This window comes from Thermomyces dupontii, assembly GCF_041956625.1.
Source record: "Thermomyces dupontii strain NRRL 2155 unplaced genomic scaffold VTN31scaffold_8, whole genome shotgun sequence".
Lineage (NCBI taxonomy): Eukaryota > Fungi > Ascomycota > Eurotiomycetes > Eurotiales > Trichocomaceae > Thermomyces > Thermomyces dupontii.
The window spans coordinates 175,860-200,885 of NW_027192314.1; the positions used below are offsets into that span (position 1 = coordinate 175,860).

A 25,026-nucleotide genomic window follows, 5' to 3' on the forward strand; every position below is an offset into this window, starting at 1 on the left:
GGTCGAGAAGGGTTCCAGACCAACAATCCTAGATCCAGTCTGCCAGAGTGCTTTTGGCACAGGAACTGATCAAACCGTGTGGCACGGTGCGAGCTCGTTTGGCTCGTTCCCGCTCAGACTCCCTCAGCTGATCAAAGATTTTCTCCGAAGGGAAAATTTGGGATCTGATTCAGTTCGGCCGAGGTTACTGGGGGTTGGATATGGAAGTTTGCGAGAAAGACAATACATATATAGTAGTACATCCATATCGACTCCGTAGATTAGGTAGGGAGATGGTTACCTACTACGTAGCTAATAAAACATTTTAAGTTATGAATCTGCAGTAAGAAAAATAGGAAAAAGCAAAGAATGCTCACATCAGACCACTCATCCCCCCCTGGAGTGCCCTTTGTTAGAAACTTACCCAGCTCACCACATGCATGCCATCGCTCATCGATGATACATCCAAACCCCGGCCCAATTGAGCCCGTGATTCCTAAAGTTAGTTGGGCCCGGTCAACCGGAAAGGGCCAGAGAACCACTGTTGCTCATACGATTTTGAACCTTGCTGTTCCAGGAAGCTCGAGCTCTCGCAAGGTCCAGTGGATTTCCCCCTCGCTGCATCTGAATACTGTACATAACTTGTAACTTATACCTAGGTGATTGAGTATCGAGCTGGATTTGCTCAATAACGTAGCCAGCCCAACGTGGAGGATCCACGAACCGAACCGAGAGACTAGTCTTTTTCCTCAGAGAGCCCCAGAGAGGGGCCAGAGGTTCCGAGTAGTTTATCTATCGGCGATCGCCACCCACAGTCTAGAATCTGGACCGTTCCCCCTCGATGGTTCGCTTGACAGATCAGTAAGTAAAAAAAAAAAAAAGAAAAAAAAAAAAAGAATCGAGAATCAGGAACCAGGGTCGAAGAGAGTCGTTCCCGATGGTCGTTCTCCCTGCAACCGTTCGATTCGATTCGAGATAGACGTCACGACTGCGAGGCTCCTGCGTTCGATTCGAGCAATTGTCCTGCGATCCTCGTTTATTTCCCCCCATGGCACGGATCGGGAGTTATCTTGCTCCTCTGTCCACATCTGCTTTTCCGCATTGACGCCCCCTGGATGATATACAAAAAGGACGGAGGGTTCTCCGAGAGTCGGTATTGTTCTTTTTGTTTTCGCGTTGCAGATCCAACCCTGCGGCTGACCCTTCTCAGGTATGACATGACCATCACGAGTCTCGTGATGTCCACCGATGACAGCGGCGATGCGTCGTTGCGTCTGCCGGTAATTGCTCCCAAGGAAGATGTCTATGCCTTGGGGTCTGGAAATAGCCCAAGTCGTCTGTATGTTCCGGCGCGTGTGCGACTTCCACCGCGCTCGAAAACAGGTTGCTGGTGAGTGGAATGGACCTGATAGGGTTTGAACTGCTTCGTGGCTGATCAATCAATTATTCATAAGGACATGTCGAGTGAGTACCAAACTTGTTTGCGCCGTCGTTGACTCCCGGTGCTGACAGATGCGATTATTCCGCTGTAGAGCCGCAAAGGTAACGTAACCCATGGACCAATACACCGCCCCTTCATTGCTGACGGTTGCAGTAAAATGTGACGAAGCCCGGCCAACCTGCGGAGTACGTCCGGTACTTCTCCCTCACGGAACGGAAATGGAGACTGACTCTCATCAGCAATGCGCCCGTCTGGGCCACCAATGTGACTATAGCCCTCGCCTCTCGTTCCGCGATGACACCCAGCGGATCATGGAAAGAATGCCCGATGTATCTACCATCGGCAGTGTGGTCTGGGATCGTAGGTTTTTTTTTTTTCTTGCTTACTCCGCTATTCCCTGCAGACTGAGTATGTTGACAAAAGGTTTCTCACGCGGGAATAGCGTCCTCTCAATCTAGGGCTCGGCGAACGTCGTCAAACGCACACGATGAGCTTCCTCCATTTGCTTCGTTGACGTCGGACGAAGAACGAGAACGGAAGGCTGAGTCCAGCGATCCCGGAACGTACCATGTCATTGTCAATCCCAACAGTTTCTCTAGTCTCCCCGAATATGCTGACGAGAGCGCGGTCGATGCGCCGAACGGAAGTCACCCGTCGTCTCGTCGAAATTCAGCGAACAGTTCCATGCTCCGAAATGGCGGGCAGCACGACCACGAGGGCAGCATCGAAACCGACGATCCGAACGTGGTCATCCTGAGTCGCTTCGAGGATACCATCTACAAATCCCCGGCCACCCAGCCAAGGAAGCCCCAACCCTCGCCAGCCTCGAATCGCACGTCCCCTGCCTCTCCTACCGTCCCTTTGCCGCTACCCGTGGATGAGGACAACCGCCCACTGAATCAAGTGACTGTCCATGGAAGCCAGGAGGACAAGCTCTTGTCGCACTTCCGCAATGTTGTCTGGAAGCAACTCAACCACGGTCAGCCGACCCGACAATTTACTTCGCCCTTGTCCAGTCCGATGCTGCCCAACGTGGACGTTTTCCAAGAGGTGGCGAGCATGTTTCGACCAGTAAGTGTCTCTTCCTGATGTTCGCCTCATCGATTCTCCGCCTCTGATCAGATCTTCCAGCTGTTTCACGCTATCATGGCCATTTCCGCTCTCAGCTTGGCGCATCGCGATGGCGGCCTCAGTGTCGACTCTCTCCAGCACTACCAGCAAGCCTTTCCTTCCCTTCAGGAATGTATCAGAAGCGATCAGGACCTCTGCTCAGACGGCGTCTTCTTGACCCACTTCTTGCTCCTTGTCTACGAGGTATGTCGAATATTCACACAATGAAAGGAAAAAAGTTTCATTGGACTAAAGTTTGGGAAATCAGGTTGCAGCTGCTCAACCCAGTGCGACCAACTTGTGGTCGCAACACATCTCCCGGCTGCTCCAGATATCTTTGATGAGGTCGACTTCCTTTGACATCGAGCGATATCCCTACATCAACTGGTGGATCTGCTGCATTGATCTCTATGGTCTCCTGAGCGGCGCGGGCACGGGTGAGTTCTTGGCGGCTATGCTGAAAAATGACTTGGTCCCGAGTCCAGAGTGTAAGCTATATCCGCTAGCTCCCCGTGGCTGTAGCGTCATCTATCCAGAGGAAGCAGAGAGCCTGCCAGCCGTGCTACAGCTGCATCACGAGACGTTTCTCTACGCAGCACAGCTGGCATTCCTTGCAGCAAGTCTTCGTGGCCGGACATCACATGCACTTGGGGAAGATTTGCTGAGCATGGGGCCGTTCTCTCACTCGACCTCTTCCGAGAAGCTCTATCATATCCAAGTCGGTTTCCAGCAGCTCTGGGAGTCACCACGAGCCGCGTACCTGCGCCAGCGTGTGGATAGCTTTCCTCCGCGGCCGCGGGAGCTATTTCTGAATGTGAGTCCAGTTTGTCAATCTTCAAGGATCAATATGTTGTGCTTTTGATCTTGCTGACCGTCGACTTCTACTACTTAGGCGCTCACTATGTATCATGCTTGCATGATCTATTCTTTCACCAGCATGTGGCCTGGCCAGGGCTTGACATCGAACAACGTCGCTGACGAGGTGATTGAGCGTCACGTGTCCGCCATTCTGCAGGTGGCGGAAGACATTGTGCGCTCGCGCCGGTTCGATCTACGATTCATTCTCTTCCCGCTGCTCATGGCCGGTTATGCCACAGCTCGAGAGAGTGTAAAGAAGAGGGCCATCGAACTCATGTTGACAATGGAAAATGATTGCGTGGGACGCAACGCCACGGCTACGCGACGCATCCTTGAGATTGTTAGCGAACAACAGGCGCAGCAAGCCATGACGGGAGGCCAGATGCTGAGTGTGGATTGGATGGAGGTCATGGCCGAGAATGGGTTGCAGGTTGTCGATTTCGGGATGTGACTGTCTTTTTCATTTTCGTTTTCTCGTTTCTTTCGTTTCGAGAGCATCATGGGCAGAGCTGGCGCTAGGCATCTTGGGTCAATGTTTCTGGGCGCACGCATTCAGCGGAGTTCAGATGGCGTGATATGAGACGGTGTTGGTGGTGTTCTTTTGATGGTTAATGGGAGATGATGAAGTTGGGTTCCAAAACTGTTGGATTGAGAATAACTACTTTGGGGAACACGGTGTATTTCTAGCTTGATTTCCCGTCAACTAGGTGACATTGCTGGAGCTGTTCTGTCTCGGTTTTGATCAAGGTTTTTTTGTCCATCAAGCAGCTCAAAACATGGAAAAGGTCTCCATGAACCGGAATTGCAGTAGGCATGTTAGGGTTAGGGTTGCCCATGTGCGGATCGAACTCCCCGGATCCCGCGCCCGGAGAGCGGCTGGCTGCAGCCTTGAACGCTGATTGGATATGATGGATCTAGTGCCGTCAGGCTTTAAACCAATCAGCAGTCTCTCTGCTAACCGCCGGAGACTTGTGATGCCTGACCATCAGCCAATCACAGCCCCGCCTCCATATCACTTCGTGATGTGCACAGCCCGATGGACCAATTAAGGCGGGGTCTTCGAAAGGCCGTCTTATGGCTACTACAGTAGGTATCAATCAATGTTTCTGCCCTCCGTTGTCCTTGTACAATCTCCTGGCTCTGTGTGCTTCTAGTGGATCGTAAAACCCATTGCGGTCTTCAGCTTCGAAGGAACCCGTTGAGAGTGTCCGCGTGGAATCCCCAGCGCAGGTATGTCTTCGCTGCCCAGCCCTAAAGAAGGCAGATAGCTGCTGAACTCCTCGTATTCGGATCTTCTTGTCCATTATCTTTCCTATATTTGCTTTGGAGCACTGCCAAATACAAATACATGGTATTCTCATGAGTCCTCTCTGTTAATTCGATTTTCTCTGTGCCCCAGTTCATCTCCCGCCGACTGCACGATGAGTTCGTCCACCGGAAGCCGCCATGGAACTCCCGGAGCGGAGATGTTCATCGACAATCATACTGCGGCATCGACACGAAGAGATCATGACCCTCCCATTGTCGAGCCGTTGAGGATCTCAAAGCCACAATCACCTCCTGCTCCCGGTTCGCAGTCGACCCCACTACCCTATCCGAATGATGGGCGCCCGCAGCCGGCAGGATCAAGCCAACCTCCATATCCGGATTCCACTCAGAAACCCTCTTCGCCGCAGGGATCTTCCGGATCGCCGTCCGCGTTGACACCCACGGACGTGCCTGCTGCCCTGAAACCACGTGAGGGAAAGCCCGCGACTCTGGCAGAGAGACGGGGCAATGCACCGCCCCAGATGCCGCCAGAGCGTCAAGGCTTGCGGCCCTCGCCGACCGACGGGCCTTCCAGTGTCGTTTCTGCGAGCACAGCAGCAACCGCTGAACGACCTGTCCAGGCGCATGATTCCATTCCGCACCCAAATTACCACCAGCAGTATTTCCCTCCTCCGTCTGGAGCGCAGAATGCGTCTGCAGCTGCCAAGGCTCGCTTCAGAGCCAACAAAACCAGTTCGATCAGCCGCGTTGACTCGACCGCGTCGACATCTACGACTATGGCCCAGCGAGGATCTCCGCCGCCGCCAGAGACGCCCGTCGTGGGGCCCGGACAGCAATCGGCGTCAGACATTGAGGCCCGCTATGCCGCTGCGGGGATCGCAGGAACCTCGACATTGCAAGGCCTACAGGCTCAAAATGCCGCGGCACAACAGAGAGCAAACCAGTATGGCAGCTCACAGCGACAGCCGGGACATCGGCCGTGGACGCCTACTGAGCAGCCCGGTACGCAGCCGTACGGTCCTCCGACTGTGTACCAGGGCTCGATGCCCATTGGCACCCAACAATATCCGGCACCTTCGTCAACGCAACCACCGCCCCAAGGAAATATCGCATCACAGCCCATTACGGCTCCTCAGAATGCATTAGAACAAGATTTCCAGCGGCTCCACGTTACCTCCTCTCCACCTCCTGCCTACTCGAGCATCGCGGGTGCGGATACGTCACAACGATATCCGAATGAGAAACAGCGACCGCCTCAGGCATCTCCGCCGCCGCAAGGTCATCCAGCGACCACGGTAGCCTCTGTGCCACCAACTAGCGCAACCGCGGGACAGTCGCATCCCGCGTATGCACACGATCCTCGACAGAACCAGCCCGGTCAAACCCCCCAGCCGGCCTCGCAACCAGTTGAGCAGCATCCTCCGGCAAGCGTCGCATCCCCCGCGCCATCGAATGTGCCGCCTGCTTCACCACCCCCGTTGCCAGAGGGCTGGATCGCACATCTGGATCCTAACTCGGGCCAGTACTATTATATCCACCTGCCAACGCAGTCGACGCAATGGGAGTTCCCCAAGGGTCCCACCCCACTGAACTTGAACGAGACCCCAATGTCTCCTGCAAGCACGATATACAGCGGCCATCCACTTGCATCGCCGGGCCTGTCGACGTTTGGAGGTAAGCCGCTCGGATCGCCCGGCATTCCCATGACTCCTGGTTTCGACCCTAGCGTGGCGCCCGGTCCCCCTCCGACCAGTGGGGTGGAGCTCTACAAGGTCGCGCCGACGAACGGGGTCTACTTTGGCCCATATCTCCGTTACACCAACATGGACGTTGAGCGCGGAATCTGGCTGGGCTCAATTCTCCTTGTGACGGACGCACCTCAGCCGCCGACAATCCATATCCACCAGAGCATCGATCTGTCTCCCAACCCGCGGCAGCTGAAACCGGTTGCCATCGCAACGCATCAGCACTGGACGTTCTATCGGTACGACATTGACCTCAAGATGGAGGAGTCCGGGCCGGCCAAGTGGACCTACGCCATCACGTCGCATCTCGGCTGCACGCGCTACGAGTTTCTGGTCGCGGGACGACACGAAACGAACTGGCGGTTCATTGCGACGTCAGGCAATGATTTTGCGTTGAACGTCAGCGCCAACGAGCGCCAGAAGCTGGGCGGTGTGGGCTACATGTGGAAGGACATTATGCAAAAGCACGCAGAGATTGGTGGCTTCCACTGCCAGCTGGGACTGGGAGGGCAGATCTTTGCCGACCGCATGTGGAAGGAGATTCCGCTGCTGAAGCAGTGGCTGCAGATGCGCGGCAAGGAAGCGCGCAAGAACGCGCCATGGACGGCGGCCCATGAAGAGGAGGTGAAACATGCCTACTTCCACTATTATACAAGTCATTTTGACCAGCCGTATCTGCGGGAAGCATTTGCGCAAATCCCGTACATCTCGCAAGTAGACGACCACGACATGTAAGTCGAAATTTGTTTTGTTTTTTTCGGGACTTTCTTTATCTAGGTGGGTACTGATGGAGGCAGTTTCGATGGTTTCGGGTCATACCCGCCGCACATGCAATTCTCCAACATGTTCAAGAACGTCGGGCGCATCGGCATGGAGATGTACTTGCTGTTCCAGCACCACACGACGCTCGACATGCTGCGCAATGTGAGCAGTGACCTGGACCTGTTCACGATCACGGGCACGGGCTGGCATTTTGTCAAGTACCTAGGGCCGGCGGTGGTCGTCGTGGGAGCGGACTGCCGCTCCGAGCGTAATCCGCATCAAGTGATGGCGGGGCCGACATATCAGGGACTGTTCCCCAAGGTTGCCCTGCTGCCGCCGACTGTGCAACACTGCATCTGGATGATCCCGGTGCCGGTGATCTTCCCGCGCCTCGAATCCACAGAACAACTCGCGAACGCCGTGGCGACGGGGAAGAAGGCCGTGACGGGTGCCTACAACTTCCTGGGCAAGATGACCAGCTCGGTCGCGGGCGTTGTCGGCGCCAAGGATGCTGTCGGGTCAGGCTTCGACGCAGTGAAGCGTGCGGTGGGCAAGTCTGGATTGATGAACAGCGTGCTGAACCCGTTTGGCGAGATCGACATCCTGGACGAGTTGCGAGACCAATGGACGCACGAGTCCAAGGACCTGGAGCGGACGTACCTCATCCGAACGCTGCAGGGCATCGCGCACCAGAAGTCCCTCCGAATGACGTTCCTGTCCGGCGCGGTCAACGTCTGCGGTGCCGGCGTGGTGCACGACCCCAGTCACCCCAACGACCACAAGACAATGTACCAGCTGATCACGTCGCCGGTGGTCAACACGCCGCCGTCGTCGTACCTTTTGAAGGTCCTGCACAACAACGCCAACCGCACGCTGTACGTCCCGCAGAACGGTCAGCGGTCCTCGTCCCTGACGGCGCCCAACGGCGGCAGCAGCGGGGAGACTCAAACCACGGACACCAAGGAGGACATGCTCGATGTCTTCCCCAAGGAGCCCTCGGGCCAGCCGCGCGAACACCGCAAGCTCATGGCGCGCCGCAACTACCTCGCCATCGTCGCGTTCGATCCGCAAGAGGTCGCCGGGTCACTGACCTCGCCGTACCCGATGACGCCGGCGGATGTCGGCGCCGCAGCGAACGGCGTCAATCAGAAGCGGCTGAGTCTGGCCGCGGACTTTATGGTGCAGGGGGATGGCGGTGCGTTTGGCGGAGTGGTCAAGTACGGGCCCGTTGTTGTGCCAAGTTTGGAGTATGGACGGTAGAGCATTCCTTTATTTCGGCATCTTTTTCCAATGTAGGGAGTATGGTTGGATTGTACGTTCATAATCATGAATTCGAATTCGCCCAGAGAAAAAAAAAATTCTATTCTCATTGACTGACTCGTAGCAACAATTCAACTCAATAATAATCTACGCCAGAAAGCGAACGGCAATCGCCACGTTCCCGGGTCCCCTCCGGGAACACAAAGCCCAATACGCCAGAAATAGTCCCGATGCGCAAAGAACAGCTCCCAGAGTCGGAACGGCGCAGGAATAAAATCGAGGAGCTTCTGCCAACGACTGGCGTGGGGGGACTGCAACGAGGACAACGCGGCCAGCGCGGAGGAGGAGGAGGATTCAGCCCCGCTGATACACCGAGGGTCTTCATTGCCGGAACACCACTGCACGTCCGAGACGTCCGGCGGTAGGGAGAGCTTACTGATGAAGATCTCCCCGGCGTGCGAAGCGTAGCCCCATTCAGGGAGGGGCAGCAACGGGACAGGATCGTTCATGTGCGTGACGCGGCGGTATGGCCAGTTATCTGGATTCTGCCGTCCATCTTCGTCGTCTATGCGGTCATCATCATCATCATTGTCTCCGCCGGCGGAGAGGTTAAAGAGGCCATTGAGATACGCCGCCAGATCTTCGTTTCCAATCCGCGGCTCGCCAAACGTCGTCACGCGCGGGTTCCAGCCTCGCACACGCATGTCCAAGCCTGCGAGCGCGGCGACTGCGCCTCCAAGCGAGTGACCCACCAGCACAATCTCGTATTCGGTATACGCGGCGAGCGCGTCGGCTACGGCGGGGAGGACAATGTCTCGGGTGTTGTGCCACGAGGTGTAGAATCCGGTGTGGACGGTGCAGTTTGCGCAGCGCGGCTTTTTATCATCATCGTCGTCGTCTGACCCGCCGGGGTAAGTCTCGTAGACTTGTGGAACAACGGAGAGATCTGCGATGGTGTTGGCGAGCGAATAGGTGCCGCGGAAGGCGACGATGATGCGCTGGGCGGATGGGCGGTGCGACAGCGCGATGTAGCCGCAAGAGTCGGAAAGGAGTGGACCGGTGTTCCAGGTCTGAGAAAATCCGACTCATCATCGTTAGTGGCCATTCAACAGAAGTGCCAGCACGTCGATTCGGTACTCAAGTGCTACCCAGGTGAGTTCATGTACCTACCCTTATCAGTTCAAACTGCTTGAAATCCGCACAATGATTCAGGCAGCGAAAAGGCTTGTGCACGCCCGTGTTCCCAACACAGTAAGCTATGTCCACGAGGCGCGCAAGCTCCTCGAGCTCTGCAAAGAGCGCGGGCGAGATTTGTCGGTGTCCTCCATGCCTTGTTGCTGGATGGGCGGTCTTTCTGGAAACGCCTCCGAACAGGACGGTCCACAGCTGAACGACCAGCAATATTAGCTTATCGAAGATGCCGGCCATGGCCGCGACTTGTGCTTGCGTTGTCTACAGCATGCTGTAGAGTCATCGGCTGGGAAGAAGGGAGATCTATATGATCAATCTCAGAGATGCCCTTGTGTCACAAGCATCTGTGTTTGGTCACACGATCTGGGGTCATGATCTGGGGAAGGTGCTTAGTCAGAAGCTTGGCGGTAACTAGGTACCTACTTGTACCTATGACACTTTCAGGAACAGCACGTGTGACGTGACAAGCCTAGATGCCTTCATGTTTGGATCAGTTTGCAGTATGACTATGGAGTATGGACTATAAACTTGACAATTCAATCGGTCTACTTGAAAGGTACACGCTTGCGTCTTCTAGATGGTCCAGATGACTACTCTACCATCGACGCCGCTCGCTAGTATCACATGTTAGTCCGAATCTTTCAATCTTAATGAGAGATACTTACTGCTGTACTTGCTCACGACACCGCCTTGCTCCTCGTAGACGCGGATCGTGGAAATGGTGTTCTGGTGCACCGTGTCCAGCTTGGTATCGTCACGAGTCTGACCCCGCAAATCCATTTGACGGAACATGTGCAGCGCCGACTCCTCCCGAGCGCTAGCCACTCCCGGCCCCTTCTTGCCTTCCATCGAGCCGACCAGCTGCCAGCCGTTCTCGTTGCCACGGAAGCGGTATGCCTCGCAGTCCTGTTGTGATCAGTCTCTTTCAAGTCAACTTCAGAGAACGCGGGACCATACATGTCCAGCAGCGATGATCTCGTCTTCACCACTCCAAGTCAAGCAGGTGAAGGGCAGCAAGCGAGTACTGATATTCAGCATCGCACGAGGCGGCTGCTCAGGCGCGCTGGGGTAGACAACCGTGATGCTGCTGTCATGCGACGCAAACGCTAGGGCATTCCCGCTCGGCGAGAATGCAACCCCATGCACCCAGCCAGCGGAGTCGTTCAGAAACTCACCGCAGACAGTGTTGAACGGCAGCCGCTCTCCCCAAGCCGTCGGCTCCGGCCGCTCATCAACCCCCTTAATGTAGGCAGAGAACACTCGAGCGTGGGCATCAGTCGAACCGGCAGCCAAGAGAACAGAGTTGGGGTGCCAGGCCAGCGTAGTAATGGTACTGCGGATCGGTTTCTTCAGGTGCTTCGAAATCCACCAGTCGTTCTCTTCCTCAAAGTAGCAGACGGCGATCACGCGGGCGCCCGATCCCACTGCGAATTTCTGCTCCGAGGGCGACCAGCGGACAAACGTCGCGGCGCGATTGATCCGAAGAAGCACCAGAGTGGGCTTCCATCCCGTCGCGGTCCGTTCCCAGACGTAGGCATTGCGGTCTGTTGAAGTTGTCAGCGTTCAACCTTGGTCAATGTGCCCATCGGGATATCCGGATGACGTACCTTGCGAGCAGGTCACAATCCTACCGCTGTTGGGAGCAATATCCACGCCTGTCACGGTCTTGTCGTGGCCCCGCAGCTCATCCCGCAGCGTAAACTTGCCGCCGGACTGCTGATACAACTCGACAGCGGTGTCGCGGGCCACAGCCAGCGTATTCTTATCGCTGGAGAACGCATGGTCCGCAATGGGGCTGTGGAAGAGGTGGTGAACCTGAGGAGTGGCCATGTTTGCACAATCAACGACAGGAGTAGCTCTCTACTGTCGTTGTTAGTCGCTTGCGGCGTCGAAACCTCCGTTCAAGGCATGTGAGGGGTGTACCAATGCCCGTGTCCTTGGTCACGTGACGTGACGACAAGCTGAGATTTGGCTTTTCGGCCCAGGCACACATCCAAGTACAAACCCGTCACCAATTGCGAGCCTCTGCGCTTTTAGCTTTTTTTCTTCGTCCGTTCTTTGTTTTCGTTGCGGGCGGGCGGCTTTCCCCCTATATAATACCTGCGTCCCGTCATGGCGTCGAAAAACATGCCTTCGCGGAATGGGCCCCAAGGGAAAGCTCCTTCAATGGGAGCTCCAAACCAGACGTGAGTGGAACAAGTAACAGGTGCTTTACGAGTAGAGTTCTGATCTGGATTGCAGACTGTACATCAAGAACCTTCCGGACAAGATCAAGAAAACCGACATGAAAACGCTCCTTTACACATTGTTTTCGACATACGGTACAGTTTTGGACGTGGTGGTCATGCGTACGGACAAAATGAGAGGCCAGGCACATGTGGTGTTTCGGGATGTCCAGGCCAGCACACAGGCGATGCGGGCCCTACAAGGATTCGAAATCTGCGGCAAGGAAATGGTAAGTGCTGTGTTATCAATGCATCGGGGAGCTGCTGACCGCTCCTTGTAGAACATCGCCTACGCCAAAGGGAGTTCTCATATCATTGCCAAACTCCGCGGTACTTACGTTCCTCCAACTGCTCCTGCGGAGCAATCCCAGTCCACCGATTTGCAAAAGTCGATCTTCAGCGGACCTCCATCTTCTGCTCCTGTGGAGACAAAACCCGGTGAGAAAGCCGCCGAAGCCCAAGCTCCCCACGGAGTCAAGCGTCCTCGCGAGGATGACAGCGACGCCGAAGAGGCACCCATGGAGGAAGGAGAAGAGAGCGATGTGCCGATGGAAGCGTCCTCCGATGAAGACTAATGTGGCATTTAACTGCAACGAACTTCGTTCTGTTTGCCAGGCTTCGGTCCGGTCAAACATGCGTCGCGACCAGTTGGCTTGGAATGGACAGGTTGACGCAGTTCCCGACCAGGCCGAGCCAGATCAGCAAGTACTCCTCGGGACCGACGTTTCTGTCACCCACGATATCCCTCATTGCGTTGGCGGTGTTGCATGGGTGGACGAAATAAGCTGGAATGCCAGACACTGGATGATACTGTTCTTCGCGTTCAGATACTGAAAAACTTGACAACGTGCCGGTGAGAGTGTGTTCACGTACCCCGAAGCTGATGCCGCCCATGACCCCGCTGCTTCTCAAAGACGAGCCGTACTGCGGTGGGACGAGGTATCGATATATGGCATCCATGCCAGCGGGTCCTACCACGGCGACGCCCGCGATGGTCATGTACATAACCGGGACTTGATATGTAGGAGACAGAATGATATCATAATGGACAACATGGTGATGATGAGACGGACCAGATTGTATACTTCGACTGCGCGCTTCCTGAACTACTGTGTCAGGGTTCATCATCATACGTAGGCTGGCTAGAGATAGATTTACGGGATCCTCATCCTCCAGCAGCTCCTGGGTATCGTCCGACTCGGACAAAGTGGACGCTTCTAGAGCAGGCACATACTTTGATATTGACAGGCAGGCCTATTGCCAGCATTCGTCAGCTGTGATTCTTGATCAATCCTCGCTGGTCAGGATAAAAAGTGCGGACCGATAAAATACCTCGGCAGGGACCCATTTCAGTGACCGCCAACCCAATGCCTGGAGACCGTCCGGCGATGCGGCATGCACTCTGCTGACAAAGGCATCGCAAGCACGGCAAAATTCGTTTTTGGTGAGGAGGGGAAATGCCGACAATTGGGTCTGGGGAGATTCGCATTGGACAGTCATGTAGACGGCAGCAGGTTAGGTGAATCGTACTGCGGAATTGGCAAAGACCCTTGGTGCCGAAGAATGGTATCGATCACGTTGAATCTAGATCCGATGCTTGAATGCCCCGTGTTTGTTGTGTTGGATCGAAAATTTTGTTGTTCGCAAACGTCATAGCTAAGCTGCAGTAAATAAAGATCCGCTTCAAAAGGTGGGGAGGTTCAGGGTCAGGCCGCCAGGGCCGGCGATTGGGAAATTCAATCAGCATCACTCCACCAGTCATTGCTGAAAGTATTCATTCGAGAAATTCGACAAACAAGAAAATGCTATTCGAAAAGAACCAGGCTACTACCTAAGGAAAGGCTACGACGGAGCTGATCCTGAATGCGACAAACTCTTCCCGGCAATCCAGTCTAAGAACGGACCATTGAATCTTGCAGAGTGGATATGCGAGATGCATTGCATCTACTGATTGTTTCCGGCAATCCTTGAAGAATCCCCTTGTCCTGACGATCAGCAACATGCAAATTCCGATCTCCGTTCGTCAAGGAGAGCAGAAAACAGAGCCAAAGACGGGAATTGAAGTTTTCCCGAGCCGAGGAATGTGCAGCACGCATACATAGGCACCATTTCCGGCCGCTACAGAGAGGGACTGAGGACGAGCAGGATGGATTGTAGTATTACCGCCGCCGATCATGTTGCCGGTTTCAAGATGATTCTGTGGCGTGATCTCCTGTGCCTGAAACCGAACTCGTCAACTGCAGAGTCTGCAAGGCCCCAATGCGTTGGGTGATGAGAACGACGTCGTGACGAATGCAGCCCTGGCTGTTCCTGCGTGTTGTGCCCCTGCTGCCAAATTTCTCCGGGTTAAGAACAATGGATATTCTCCTGCGCTGGCGCTTTTCTTCACTAATCCAAGCTTCTCGGACCGTCCAACGGCACCAGATGCTTGTGGTCCTTTCCACTGGTCTGAGCCATGGGCAACTCGTCCTCGAAAGAGGCGCGTCAGGCGCAGCGGCGCCTCTCCAAGCCGTGCCCGAGTAATAATGCCTCTTCGTCGTTCCGGTTACTGAAACCAGCCAATGCCGATCCCCCGGATGGTGTCGGCAAACAAGGCACCGTGCTAAACGAGTCAATGATTTGGACAAGCCCGTGGTCGGGAGATGTTCTGCCGAAGATTTCACCGGAGTTGATAGACGAAAACTGCCCGCGCGTTCAGTCATGGCCGTCTCTCGTCGCAGCCGCCGACCGGCCATCGCTCAACGGGCAGAGGCGCTGGTCCAGTGACGGAAAGAAACGTCAGCAGGGACCCGTGCGGCCGACGCCGCGTCGATGGCTATCGAAACGCACGCAGCCAGATGCCTACCCGCCGGACGAGTTTACAGACCCGCAGCCAGCGCACCGGGTTCAGGACAGTCGAAGAATGCCTCTGCTCAGTTTCAGTGAGGCGGAAGAGTTGCATGGCCCGAGGTCGCGAGTCGATAATATGCGCGAGGACGGCATTGCTCCACTGGTCGACCTTAATCCCCCTCTGATCCGCGGTCGGTCCTTAGTCAAAAGAACCATGACAATCTGGCCGACATACCGACGACCCTGGTCTCCTGTCACACGAGAGTACGAGAGTACACGATTTCCCGTATCATCTACACTCAGACGGGCACGGGAGCCATTCTGCGAGCCGCACGAGACGGACTGGTTTCTGAACACGCCATGCAGATCGACCGACCGCGCCACGTCGCCCGTCGCCCTGGACTGCTACTCTCACCTGGGTGGGCTGAAGCGCGGATCTCTCCGAATTGTGAACGGATCCACCTCGCCAGCCAGGAGCGATCGTATGTGGCGGCACCAACCACCTTCGTCTTCGGGTCATGGTAGTGGCGATCATGTGGCTGACGGCTCTGCAGACGATGACACCAGCAATTCTCTATCTTTTGAGAAGCTGTCAGTGTCCGCAGCCGATTCCACTCCTCCGGCAGCATTCCCCAACAAGCAGGACTCGGCGAAGGAGATCTCTTTGCCTGACCAGCTCCACGACCACGTTAATGGGCCCAGATCTGAGTCCGACCGTGCTAGGGGCAGCGCCGAGCTCAAACTACAGACTTCGCAGATAATCCCCACGGCGGACAGCGGCTATGGATCAGCCAGTCCGGTGCACTCGCATCCCTCGTCGCACGTTTCCTGGTCGTCTCCAGAGGACTCACTCTCCGAGGCGGAAGCGGATGAGCCTCCGCTCAGAAATCCCAGGCGCACGCCCAAACATGAAGACCTACGCGCCACCGAGCAACGCCAGTCACTCACGTCTGACCCTTCCGCGACTCAACACCATCGACAGCACCAGAGGAAGATGACAGAAAGCCCACCAACGCCGCTTCTGCCATACCCTTGGGCCGACGGGAGGTCCGACTGTATCACCTCGAACGATGGTGGACGAATTGGACAGCTCTGAGGCCACCAACGTCGGTCGATCTGAAAGTCCGGCGGACAAACAGTCCATCACCTACCACGTTTGCATCGGAAGCATCTTCAGATAATCCGGGAAAGAAAAAAAAAATAAAAGCGAAGTTACTGTGAATAATTCACTGGCGCGTTGGGATGGATTTGGAACTCGGAAAATTATCCCGTTATACATGGGCTGCTGACTATGGCAAGTCTGAAATGGAGGGCGCTCAAGTCGAAACCATGTCTACGTTCGTGCTGGCTCGATCGACACGAGCCCAGAGCCATGGTGAGACACCCTGCTGTACGTCGGTTTGTCACAAAAGTGCCGAACCATCTGTAATTCGTAATGTTAATCAAGACGCTGCTTTGCTTGCTCTACAGTTGTTTCTGCGTCATTATCAAAGAGGTTGAAAAAGAAGCATCTTTCAAAATCGGAAGAACTCAATTGGGTATCCTAAAATCAAACATGCAACCAATATCATCAACACGAATAAAACGTATCGTAGAAATACATGTACACATCAAGAAGCGAATATAAACCATCATCGCCAATCACATATCCCACATCGCCCCATTCCAATTCACTCAATGCGAATCTTCTTGGCCGTATGTACCGGCTCCTTCGGTACAACGATTGACAAGATGCCGTCCTTTAGCCTGGCGCGAACCTCATCCTGGCTCACCCGCACCGGGAAGCTAAATGTTCGAGAGAACGATCCGGATCGCCGCTCAGAGTACCAGACCTTGTACTCCGGTTCCTGAGACTTGACTGGTGCCTGTGCTTGCGACTTCTGGAGAGCGGTCGAGGATGACGATGAGTCTTTGGTCTTGGAGCTCTTGTCGGAAGCACTTTTATCTTCCACTGTTTGAGGATAATAGTTGGATTCGGGAGTGACTTCTTTCGATTCGTCGATGCGCCCCTTGATGACGAGTGTGTGCGGGTCGGTGAATTCGATCTCGATGTTTTCTTGGGGCACGCCCGGAAGTTCACCATCGAGCAGGTAGCTATCCTTTGTTTCACGGACGTCGAAGCGCGGCATGAAGCTCGAGACCCCACGCACATTCTTGGGGTGGCGGGTGCTGAGGGTGTCAATGTACTTCATGATAGTATCTCGAGGAGTGTCAAAATAGTCGTCCAGGAGTCGAGAGAGGGGTGCAAAGTCGCTCATTGTAGGGGAGTGCGTGTAGAGAGCCATTTTTGTACGTTGCGTCTGTAGCTCTTGATCGTGCGGAGAGTTCTCTGAATCGATAAACGCACTGTGTTCGATTCGATGGGACTAGAGAGTACCTATTCAAGACGTTACGTTGTTCCGATCTGCTTGTTGTCATGTAACGACGCAGTTCGCCCATTATATCCATTGTCGTTCATTTCCAGAAGACACCTGTACTGTCTAGTGATCGCCTGCTTCGAAGCTGCTCGTGGAGGATACAACAACCGCGATTGTTCCTGAGGATTGGTGCAAGAGCCAGAATGTTCTAGAGCATTCTCGGTGGATCCAACTTTCTGTTTAATCTTATCTGATCTCTGATCAGACCCCCCCAACATTCGTTGCCCTGCCCCACATGGCCACATGACTCCTTTCATTCCTGACTTTGAATTCACTGCTCAATCGCAGTTGTTACTTTGAGCTGTTGACGCAGACAGGCTGTGAGCAGAACCTATCTTTGGTCTCTACAATACCTTTTCCATTGTTATGACAATGTAATACATCCACCACCTGATCAATCTTCAATTATACTGAAGCTCATCATATGGAAACGAATAGTTCAACCTTGAAAATTATCACGCGGCAATGATAATGTCACTTGCTCTTGATGAAGCTGCCAGTTTCTGGCTCTGTCCGAGTAATCTCTCTCGTTCTGCGAATATAACGAAGAATGGGGGAATCAAGCGACGATCTATACTGAACCCCAAAAAGGGGCAATTGAAAGCTGGGTTCGATGCCTTCCAACTTCATTGTTCCCCTCACGATGTACTCCTTGGATTGCTTTGCACCAATGATGTTCAAGCCGCTTATTTTGACAAACGCATGTGGGTATTTCAAAAAGCTCAGAAAACTCTTTTCTTCATCCCAATTCCCAGAACACCGAGTCGTAAGGAAAGGAACAGGATCGTTCTTGAATTCGACGCGAGGGGTTTCGTTTCCGTCTTGGTTTTGTACGACATGGTACGTCTCTTCATTGTCATTCAGATGGCGCTCCTTCACCACCTGAAGTGAGATCTCCGCTTCCTGGAAAGGCTGGAGACTATATGGAGATGGCTGAGGTGGCGGAGTGATTAGAAGTTCGAGGCAAATTTGTGCTGTATGTTTCTCGACGATATGCATCCAACTGAAGCGGAAACCATGATTTTTATGAGCCCAACTTTCGATACTGTCGGAAAGAAGGGCCTTTGGTAATCTCTCCGGATTCACCCTTTTCAGTTCAATATCGTCATTGGTATTGCGGAGTTCTCTGTGTCCGCGCATTCTGCCGTCTGTGTAGGTCAACTGTATATATCAACTGAGGATGGAAGGCTGTATACTAGCGGCTTCATGAGCTTACAGACTTTTTCCGCTCTATATATTCCATTGTCTCAAGCTATGAGCAAGAAAAGAGTTAACGGAAGAGTCCGAATAAATCATCGTTGACACAAAGATATTCCTCCAGGCATAGTCATCCTGCTCATCTTAACCTACAGTCATAGACTCTCTTGATTGACTACAACCAGAGTTCTGCGTCAATGAGTGCGACACTGCGGGCAATATGACAGTGGGTACGACTGTAGGGACTTGATTCATTGTTTTGGCAACCCCAAGCCTCATGACCTTTATAAAGATGCTCAAAGGGCTTGCAAGTTACTACAGTATGAGTAATTTGCTACAAGTATTTGATTCCATTGTTGTGCATTGTTTCTTGAATCTAGAATCTCTCGAAGAATGCTCGCTACCAGGTACTTAAATATCCAATACGATACTATTGTCATGAACGACGTAGGTCCATGCTCAAGTAAGTAATGAAACATTGCATTATATGGAAAAGACCAAGCGACGGATACAGCTGAGGATGTTCCAACAGCTGTCTCTACGTTGAGTATCAAGGATCAAGAGCTCTTCAGTAACAAGGAATGAATTGGGTATCATTAACTTAGACACCAAACAAGCATCCAAATCAAGTGTATGCATGAATCTAGGAACACATGCCACCCATATCACAACCCAAATCCCCAATGTCATCCTCCGAACAGACTTATTCAATCCGAATCTTCTTCATCGTTGGCGCCGATGCCTTCGGCACAACAATCGACAGGATGCCATCCCTCAGACTAGCACGCACAGCTTCCTGATTCGGCCGAGCCGGGAAGGTGAACGTGCGATGGAACGAGCCAGAACGGCGCTCCGAGAGCAACACCTTGTACTCCGGTTCCTGAGACTTGACTGGGGCTTGAGCCTGCGACTTCTCGAGTGCAGTAGAGGACGACGACGAGCCGTTGGCCGCCGAGCTGCTATCAGCAGAGCCCTCTTCTTCCACCGTTGGAGGATGATAGTTGGAGTTCGAAGCGGTATCGTCCGATTCACCAACCCGGCCCTTGATGACGAGAGTGTGCGGGTCGCTGAACTCGATCTCGATGTTCTCTTGGCGGACGCCCGGAAGTTCGCCGTCGAGCAGGTAGCTGTCCTTTGTCTCGCGGACGTCGAAGCGAGGAGTGAAGCTCGAGACTGAACGCGCGTTCTTGTGGCGGCGCGTGCCCGAGGCGTTGTTGTACCTCACGAGGTCTCGAGAGGCGTCAAGGTAATCGTCCATGAGGCGGAAGAGGGGTTCGAAGTCGCTCATCGTGGGAAAGTGCGTGTAGAGCGCCATTTTCGATGACGTTGTTTTTAGCTTTTGCCCGCTCGGGAAATGCTTTGTATTAATCGACGTGTTGTATCAACTGTCGACTCGATATCCAAGTCTGTTGCGTTCCTCCGATCTGCTGGTCGTCGTCGAGCGACGCCGTTGCCCCCTTATATACCTTGCCCTCCATCTCCAGAAGCTGCCAGCACTCTCTAGACAACCCTCCAGCATAGCTCTGCTTAGAAACTGATCGTGGCGGATACAACAAGCGCGATGGTTGAAGACGATTGACGTAGGCACTAGAATGTTCTAGAAGCTTTTGGTGGGACCCAGATCATCTTATCTGATCGAAGGTCGATTGGCCACCACGTGATCATTAATACAGTCACGTGACAAACGTCACGTGGCTTTCAACGAGAGATGTTGCGAATGCCAGGCGCGGAGTAGAGCTCCAGCTGCCGCCGGCCCCTGCGGAGAAGATATTCAATGGTGGCGAAGTCCTTTTTCGGCAGCTTGAGGTTTGCGCGGAATTGGTCCCTGTTGGCGTCCATAGCTGTCAGCGCTGCGGTCACCCAGTGGCATGCCAGCCGTGAACACACCGTGCAAAGGCGCGAAAGTTCTCTCGAGATTCCTGCCCAGAGTTGAAATTCGCCATTAGTAGTCCGTACGGTGCCATTAATCAGTGGTAGGGAGTAATCATTGCCACGGCGAGGATGCAGCGTACAATGGGCTTCTTTCGAATCTCTCGGAGACATTGGCGGTACAGGGAGAGAACCTCCCGCTGAAGACCCGACAGTCTCATGGCTGTTTCGACGTCCTGCTTGATGAGATGATTGCACGCTAATTTTCCGAAGATGACCAGGGAGCTAGAGCTCAACAGCAAAAAGCTTGTGCTCAATATGGCTCGAGTACTTGACAGTTCCGGGACAAGGGAAAAAAAATTGCGGAGAACGGCTGCTCGGCCGAGATCGGATTCAGCCGGTCCAAATACCGAGATGCAGCTTCACGATGGGCATTCAAGTCTTTATAAAAATCATTTAATCAACGTCAATTGTACATTTATCGCTGTCATCAGAACATAGCTGAATTCCCAATTCATTTGAAATAAAGAGTGAAATAGAACATGTCCTTTTCGGTACGGCCACAATCCCATGATGTCATCCAAGCTCTCCGCCGAACACCTCGGAGCTAATCATCCCGCAGCGCCTCGTCCGCTTTCTCGCCAAAGACGGCCTGGTGTATTATGGTGACGCCATCCTGCCCAACGGCGTCACCGATCTGGCGCGGACCACACAGGCGCGCATCATCAAGGGCGACATCTTCGGCCAGCACATTGTGACGGATCAGATCGCCGACGTGAAGACGCTTCTTGCTCCTCTCGCGCCGCAAGATATCAAGACCGTCCGCTGCCTGGGCCTCAACTATGCACAGCACGCCAAGGAATCAAATCTCCCTATCCCCAAATATCCGGTGCTCTTCTACAAGCCCGCCACGGCAGTGACCGGGCCGACGGATGATATCCCGGTGCCCCCCGTTGCGCAGCAGGCCGAGGGTCTGGACTATGAGTGCGAGCTGGTCATTGTGATCGGCAAGGCCGGGCGGGATATCCCTGCGTCGCGCGCGTTGGACCATGTGCTGGGCTATGCCGTCGGCAACGACATCTCCCATCGCGACTGGCAGATTAAGCGCGGCGGTGGGCAGTGGGGGTTCGGCAAGGGCTTCGACGGCTGGGCGCCGTTCGGGCCTGGTATCGTCTCCAGCAAGGTCCTGCGCGATCCGCATTCTCTGCGCATCGAGACCAAACTCAACGGCAAGGTCGTGCAGTCGTCCTCCACCAGCGACATGATCTTTGGTGTCAAGGAGGCCATCGCGTTCTTGTCGCAGGGGACAACGCTTCAGCCGGGTGATCTGATCTTCACGGGAACGTAAGTAGATCTATTCCTTTTGAGAGGGGTGTTATGCTGATTCTTGGATAGACCCCAGGGTGTTGGCATGGGTCGCGACCCACCGCTGTGGCTAAAGAATGGTGATCAAGTCGAGGTGTCTTTGGAAAACGTGGGATCTTGCGTGAACCGCGTCGTGTTCAGCCCTCCAGCAGCCAAGCTGTGAATTGATGATTATCCAGTACTGTATATAGTCATAGAACTCGCCAATTCTTAGTCTACCGAGATTCATGTCACAGAATACACTCAACGTATCATGATGCTATTAGAAAGAAAACTCGTTCAGTTTACCTGAGTTCCATAACCCCGGATAGCCTCTGCAAATGCCCAGCTTTGGTTCTCCAGTTCCTGGTCTTCATGGACTTCGATCCCATCTTTGGTAATCACTGCCAGCGTGTAACGGTCCAAACTCCGTGCATCCCGGTAGAACAGCACCTTCATGCAATCCTTGATAGCCTTCACCGCTTCTTCCTTGGTGATGCTCTCGATGGGAGTCTCCTCTGGGAATAGACGGCGCAGGATGGGAATTGCCAAATGCGCGCCGAAGCCCGTCGCCAGATGCGGTGCCGAGTACGCCGTACCCAGCAGATCCGCCGAGCTCAGGAACGGCTTGCCATCCCCGTCGAAACCAGCCACGAGGATGTGGTTCCACAACGGGTTGATCTGCGACCGCCGTCGGTAGAACACCTTGGACAGGTACATGTGAATGTTCTTCGCATTCAACGTGTTTCCGTTAGATGAGTAGTTCTCTCGAATGTCGAGCGAGTCCAGCAAACGATTGATGTACTGCATATCCGAGACGTCGCCGCTGAACCCAATGATGGCGGAGTCGTCAAAGACTCGGATTCGCTTAACGTTGGTGAATCTGGCCAAAGATCCGTAAGAGCCTGGGCACGACGAAAGTAAGTACAGGTCTGGACAAGGCAGTGTGCACGCATCCTACCCAGGTTGTCCGCGGCCATGACAACTCCGCCATTGAACTTGACCGCGACGACTGACGTTCCCGTTACGCCCGGCGACTGTGTGTGGGTGACGGGCCCGCTGGTCTTCAGATATGAATGGTCGTATCGGCCGTAGACGTCATCTCTGGGCTTCAGGTGTCGTGTTAGCACCGGCGCAATGGCCTGGGAAAGAGAAGACCTACGCGACCCCAAGCTTCTGGGAAGTGGTTCATGATGGGACGAGCTGGCGGAATTCACGTCGATTGTCAAAAGTACCAAGTTTTGCAACGAGAACAAACGGTAGGAGCTGTGGAATGATTTCCCTAGCTGATCAAAGACCTCGTCGAGATTCAGAGAGTCTGTCCCTCTGTCGTTAGGCACGAGAGCTGATGGAGCTACGTAAATCACCAGCCACACTCCGACCTCTCGGATGTGGCTGATGCCTTGCTTATGTAACTCCTCCAGCTCGATCAACATTTCACATCTTCGACATGGTCATTTACAGAGTGCTCATTCGGTATTCAAACTCCAGCTCTATGAACAATAAATGCCGCTCATGCCACCAAGTCGTTTCCCACTAATCATCGTGATAAGTTCTTTGATTAGCAACCCTAAATCTCTGCACCCGAGACGGCCTCGGAGGCGCAAAATCGATCCTCCTATCTTTACTTTCAGCCGCTCGCTTCTCCTCCAATTGAGCTCGAATAGCTTGTTGAGATTTGTGTAATTCTTCCCCATACGCCCAGTCCGGTAATGACGAAGCGTCCCAGATATCTAGAGGGAGCGAGTTCGCATATTGCTCCGAGTCATCAATGCCAGCATGTTCTCGCAGCTTGAAAAAGAGGCTTGGATTCTTGAGTGAAGTAGATGCCGCTAGTTTTTCGTTGAAATGGACCCCTTGCTCCTTGAGGGACAAAAAGTGTGAAATCTTTTTCTGCGCGGTAGGATCTGGTGATCCTGGGGGTGATGGCGGGATGTCGAGGTTAGGGACTGGTGGGAGAGTGAGATCTCGAACGAGATCTCGTGATACAGACACTGCTTCCTGGTCTGATGCTGGCCCCGCGGTCTCTGGGGGTGGTTGCTGAGGGCCGAGCACTGGCCCGGTCACCGGAGCAGGAGTAGCTGCTGATGGCGGCTTCTCATCGCGGAGTTCTGCTGTCCGATCAGCTCGCCGCCCACGTAGCTTTCGGCAATCGTTACTGACCTGCAGATTCTTCACTCTCTTCGCGAGAAGCTGCTTTGGGTGCGCTTGGGGGTGCCTTACAAGACGTCAGTCTTCGATAACCCAGTGACCGAGAATTTGGCTCTAACCTGGCGCTCTGGTTCGGCAGTGGGCTTAGCGGCCTCGTCCTCACTGCTGCTCTCATATGCTTGAAGCCCAAGCATTGCGATAGACCCCAGGTATCGTCACATCTTCAGGTTCAAGGTCTCTCTATTCGCATGACGTCTGATTGGCGGAGGAGGTCATTGATTACTTAATCAGCAAGGCAGCGAGCTCCGCGTCAGTTCTGACAAGCTCGAGCTGGATCACCGTGGTGATCAATTTTTGAGCTCTCAACGAACTTCTTTCTCTTTCGAATCTAGTGATTGGGGTTTGGAAATCCCTTTCGACATTTGATCTTCGACCCAGCTTCGTCGTAATGGGTTCCGTGTTCGCTCCGTACGGCCCAGGCGGCCCCTTGTCACAAGCAGCCGCCTCAGAACCTCGACAGCATAGATTCTACCCGTACGAAGCTTCCCTCAAGGACGGTTGGCTTTGATCTGACTCTTCTGCAGGTACACCGACAACGGCGGCTCCACACTAGGCATTGCCGGGAAGGACTTCACAATCATTGCCGGCGACACGCGATCCACCTCTGGCTACAACATCAACACCCGATTCGCGCCCAAAGTCTTCAAGATTGGCGGCGACGATGAGACCGGCGAAGGGGCGCACATTGTGCTGGCCGTTGTCGGGTTCGCGGCGGACGGTCTGGCGCTCAAGGAGCGACTCGACAGCATCGTCAAGGTCTACCGGTACCAGCACGGCAAGCGCATGTCGGTCAAGGCCTGCGCTCAGCGATTATCGACACTTCTCTACCAGAAGCGGTTTTTCCCGTACTACACGCATGCCATCTTAGGGGGGATTGATGAGGATGGCAAGGGCGCGCTGTACAGCTACGATCCCGTCGGCTCATACGAGCGGGAACAATGCCGAGCGGGCGGTGCGGCGGCCAGTCTGATCATGCCGTTCCTCGACAACCAGGTCAATTTCAAGAACCAGCACATTCCGGGCTCGGGTGAGGGCCATAATCTCGCGCGGAGAGTCCCGGAGCCGTTGCCGCGAGACCACGTCGAGCAACTGGTCAGGGATGCCTTTCACAGCGCGGTCGAGAGACACATTGAAGTCGGTGATGGTCTTCAAATGATGGTCGTTACGAAAGATGGCATTGAGGAAATTTATTATCCACTGAAGAAAGACTAGACTAGGCTGGATGCTTTTGCAGAACTAATGTCAAGTGGTCATTTCATACACTCATGTCCATTCACTCTTTATATCATGTTGGAAGACATCCTCAAACAAAGATCAGA

At 53.9% G+C, this 25,026-nt stretch overlaps 15 protein-coding genes across 15 annotated transcripts; 6 read left to right on the forward strand and 9 right to left on the reverse strand.

The window, feature by feature from the left end:
- Nucleotides 1–1,094: 1,094 nt before the first annotated feature.
- VTN31DRAFT_6823 (uncharacterized protein) lies at nucleotides 1,095–3,839 on the forward strand (the record flags this gene model as incomplete). The annotated part of the gene is made up of 10 exons (XM_069407476.1): nucleotides 1,095–1,132; nucleotides 1,190–1,369; nucleotides 1,434–1,443; nucleotides 1,512–1,521; nucleotides 1,574–1,605; nucleotides 1,660–1,780; nucleotides 1,863–2,491; nucleotides 2,552–2,734; nucleotides 2,799–3,344; nucleotides 3,423–3,839. 10 exons carry the CDS (start codon nucleotides 1,095–1,097, stop codon nucleotides 3,837–3,839), a joined length of 2,166 nt encoding a protein of 721 aa, XP_069258126.1.
- A 970-nt stretch (nucleotides 3,840–4,809) lies between these two features.
- VTN31DRAFT_6824 (uncharacterized protein) lies at nucleotides 4,810–8,424 on the forward strand (the record flags this gene model as incomplete). The annotated part of the gene is made up of 2 exons (XM_069407477.1): nucleotides 4,810–7,133; nucleotides 7,200–8,424. The coding sequence occupies 2 exons, from the start codon at nucleotides 4,810–4,812 to the stop codon at nucleotides 8,422–8,424; spliced, it is 3,549 nt and encodes a 1,182-aa protein (XP_069258127.1).
- A 131-nt stretch (nucleotides 8,425–8,555) lies between these two features.
- Nucleotides 8,556–9,852, reverse strand: VTN31DRAFT_6825 (uncharacterized protein; the record flags this gene model as incomplete). Its single annotated transcript, XM_069407478.1, has 2 exons — nucleotides 8,556–9,494; nucleotides 9,595–9,852. 2 exons carry the CDS (start codon nucleotides 9,850–9,852, stop codon nucleotides 8,556–8,558), a joined length of 1,197 nt encoding a protein of 398 aa, XP_069258128.1.
- Nucleotides 9,853–10,188: 336 nt separating this feature from the next.
- VTN31DRAFT_6826 (uncharacterized protein) lies at nucleotides 10,189–11,445 on the reverse strand (the record flags this gene model as incomplete). The annotated part of the gene is made up of 4 exons (XM_069407479.1): nucleotides 10,189–10,229; nucleotides 10,281–10,521; nucleotides 10,573–11,159; nucleotides 11,223–11,445. The coding sequence occupies 4 exons, from the start codon at nucleotides 11,443–11,445 to the stop codon at nucleotides 10,189–10,191; spliced, it is 1,092 nt and encodes a 363-aa protein (XP_069258129.1).
- Nucleotides 11,446–11,781: 336 nt separating this feature from the next.
- On the forward strand, nucleotides 11,782–12,415 carry VTN31DRAFT_6827 (uncharacterized protein; the record flags this gene model as incomplete). The annotated part of the gene is made up of 3 exons (XM_069407480.1): nucleotides 11,782–11,801; nucleotides 11,857–12,070; nucleotides 12,122–12,415. The coding sequence occupies 3 exons, from the start codon at nucleotides 11,782–11,784 to the stop codon at nucleotides 12,413–12,415; spliced, it is 528 nt and encodes a 175-aa protein (XP_069258130.1).
- A 52-nt stretch (nucleotides 12,416–12,467) lies between these two features.
- On the reverse strand, nucleotides 12,468–13,340 carry VTN31DRAFT_6828 (uncharacterized protein; the record flags this gene model as incomplete). The annotated part of the gene is made up of 3 exons (XM_069407481.1): nucleotides 12,468–12,941; nucleotides 12,999–13,094; nucleotides 13,173–13,340. 3 exons carry the CDS (start codon nucleotides 13,338–13,340, stop codon nucleotides 12,468–12,470), a joined length of 738 nt encoding a protein of 245 aa, XP_069258131.1.
- A 955-nt stretch (nucleotides 13,341–14,295) lies between these two features.
- VTN31DRAFT_6829 (uncharacterized protein) lies at nucleotides 14,296–15,765 on the forward strand (the record flags this gene model as incomplete). Its single annotated transcript, XM_069407482.1, has 1 exon — nucleotides 14,296–15,765. One exon carries the CDS (start codon nucleotides 14,296–14,298, stop codon nucleotides 15,763–15,765), a length of 1,470 nt encoding a protein of 489 aa, XP_069258132.1.
- A 574-nt stretch (nucleotides 15,766–16,339) lies between these two features.
- VTN31DRAFT_6830 (uncharacterized protein) lies at nucleotides 16,340–16,954 on the reverse strand (the record flags this gene model as incomplete). The annotated part of the gene is made up of 1 exon (XM_069407484.1): nucleotides 16,340–16,954. The coding sequence occupies one exon, from the start codon at nucleotides 16,952–16,954 to the stop codon at nucleotides 16,340–16,342; it is 615 nt and encodes a 204-aa protein (XP_069258133.1).
- A 606-nt stretch (nucleotides 16,955–17,560) lies between these two features.
- On the reverse strand, nucleotides 17,561–18,226 carry VTN31DRAFT_6831 (uncharacterized protein; the record flags this gene model as incomplete). Its single annotated transcript, XM_069407485.1, has 1 exon — nucleotides 17,561–18,226. The coding sequence occupies one exon, from the start codon at nucleotides 18,224–18,226 to the stop codon at nucleotides 17,561–17,563; it is 666 nt and encodes a 221-aa protein (XP_069258134.1).
- Nucleotides 18,227–18,986: 760 nt separating this feature from the next.
- VTN31DRAFT_6832 (uncharacterized protein) lies at nucleotides 18,987–19,598 on the reverse strand (the record flags this gene model as incomplete). Its single annotated transcript, XM_069407486.1, has 1 exon — nucleotides 18,987–19,598. The coding sequence occupies one exon, from the start codon at nucleotides 19,596–19,598 to the stop codon at nucleotides 18,987–18,989; it is 612 nt and encodes a 203-aa protein (XP_069258135.1).
- Nucleotides 19,599–19,981: 383 nt separating this feature from the next.
- Nucleotides 19,982–20,373, reverse strand: VTN31DRAFT_6833 (uncharacterized protein; the record flags this gene model as incomplete). Its single annotated transcript, XM_069407487.1, has 3 exons — nucleotides 19,982–20,108; nucleotides 20,171–20,202; nucleotides 20,296–20,373. The coding sequence occupies 3 exons, from the start codon at nucleotides 20,371–20,373 to the stop codon at nucleotides 19,982–19,984; spliced, it is 237 nt and encodes a 78-aa protein (XP_069258136.1).
- A 321-nt stretch (nucleotides 20,374–20,694) lies between these two features.
- On the forward strand, nucleotides 20,695–21,680 carry VTN31DRAFT_6834 (uncharacterized protein; the record flags this gene model as incomplete). The annotated part of the gene is made up of 3 exons (XM_069407488.1): nucleotides 20,695–20,706; nucleotides 20,775–21,496; nucleotides 21,548–21,680. The coding sequence occupies 3 exons, from the start codon at nucleotides 20,695–20,697 to the stop codon at nucleotides 21,678–21,680; spliced, it is 867 nt and encodes a 288-aa protein (XP_069258137.1).
- A 116-nt stretch (nucleotides 21,681–21,796) lies between these two features.
- VTN31DRAFT_6835 (uncharacterized protein) lies at nucleotides 21,797–22,688 on the reverse strand (the record flags this gene model as incomplete). Its single annotated transcript, XM_069407489.1, has 3 exons — nucleotides 21,797–22,401; nucleotides 22,458–22,605; nucleotides 22,659–22,688. 3 exons carry the CDS (start codon nucleotides 22,686–22,688, stop codon nucleotides 21,797–21,799), a joined length of 783 nt encoding a protein of 260 aa, XP_069258138.1.
- Nucleotides 22,689–23,032: 344 nt separating this feature from the next.
- Nucleotides 23,033–23,841, reverse strand: VTN31DRAFT_6836 (uncharacterized protein; the record flags this gene model as incomplete). Its single annotated transcript, XM_069407490.1, has 3 exons — nucleotides 23,033–23,607; nucleotides 23,660–23,714; nucleotides 23,767–23,841. The coding sequence occupies 3 exons, from the start codon at nucleotides 23,839–23,841 to the stop codon at nucleotides 23,033–23,035; spliced, it is 705 nt and encodes a 234-aa protein (XP_069258139.1).
- A 254-nt stretch (nucleotides 23,842–24,095) lies between these two features.
- VTN31DRAFT_6837 (uncharacterized protein) lies at nucleotides 24,096–24,919 on the forward strand (the record flags this gene model as incomplete). The annotated part of the gene is made up of 2 exons (XM_069407491.1): nucleotides 24,096–24,181; nucleotides 24,232–24,919. 2 exons carry the CDS (start codon nucleotides 24,096–24,098, stop codon nucleotides 24,917–24,919), a joined length of 774 nt encoding a protein of 257 aa, XP_069258140.1.
- Between the last annotated feature and the right edge of the window lie 107 nt (nucleotides 24,920–25,026).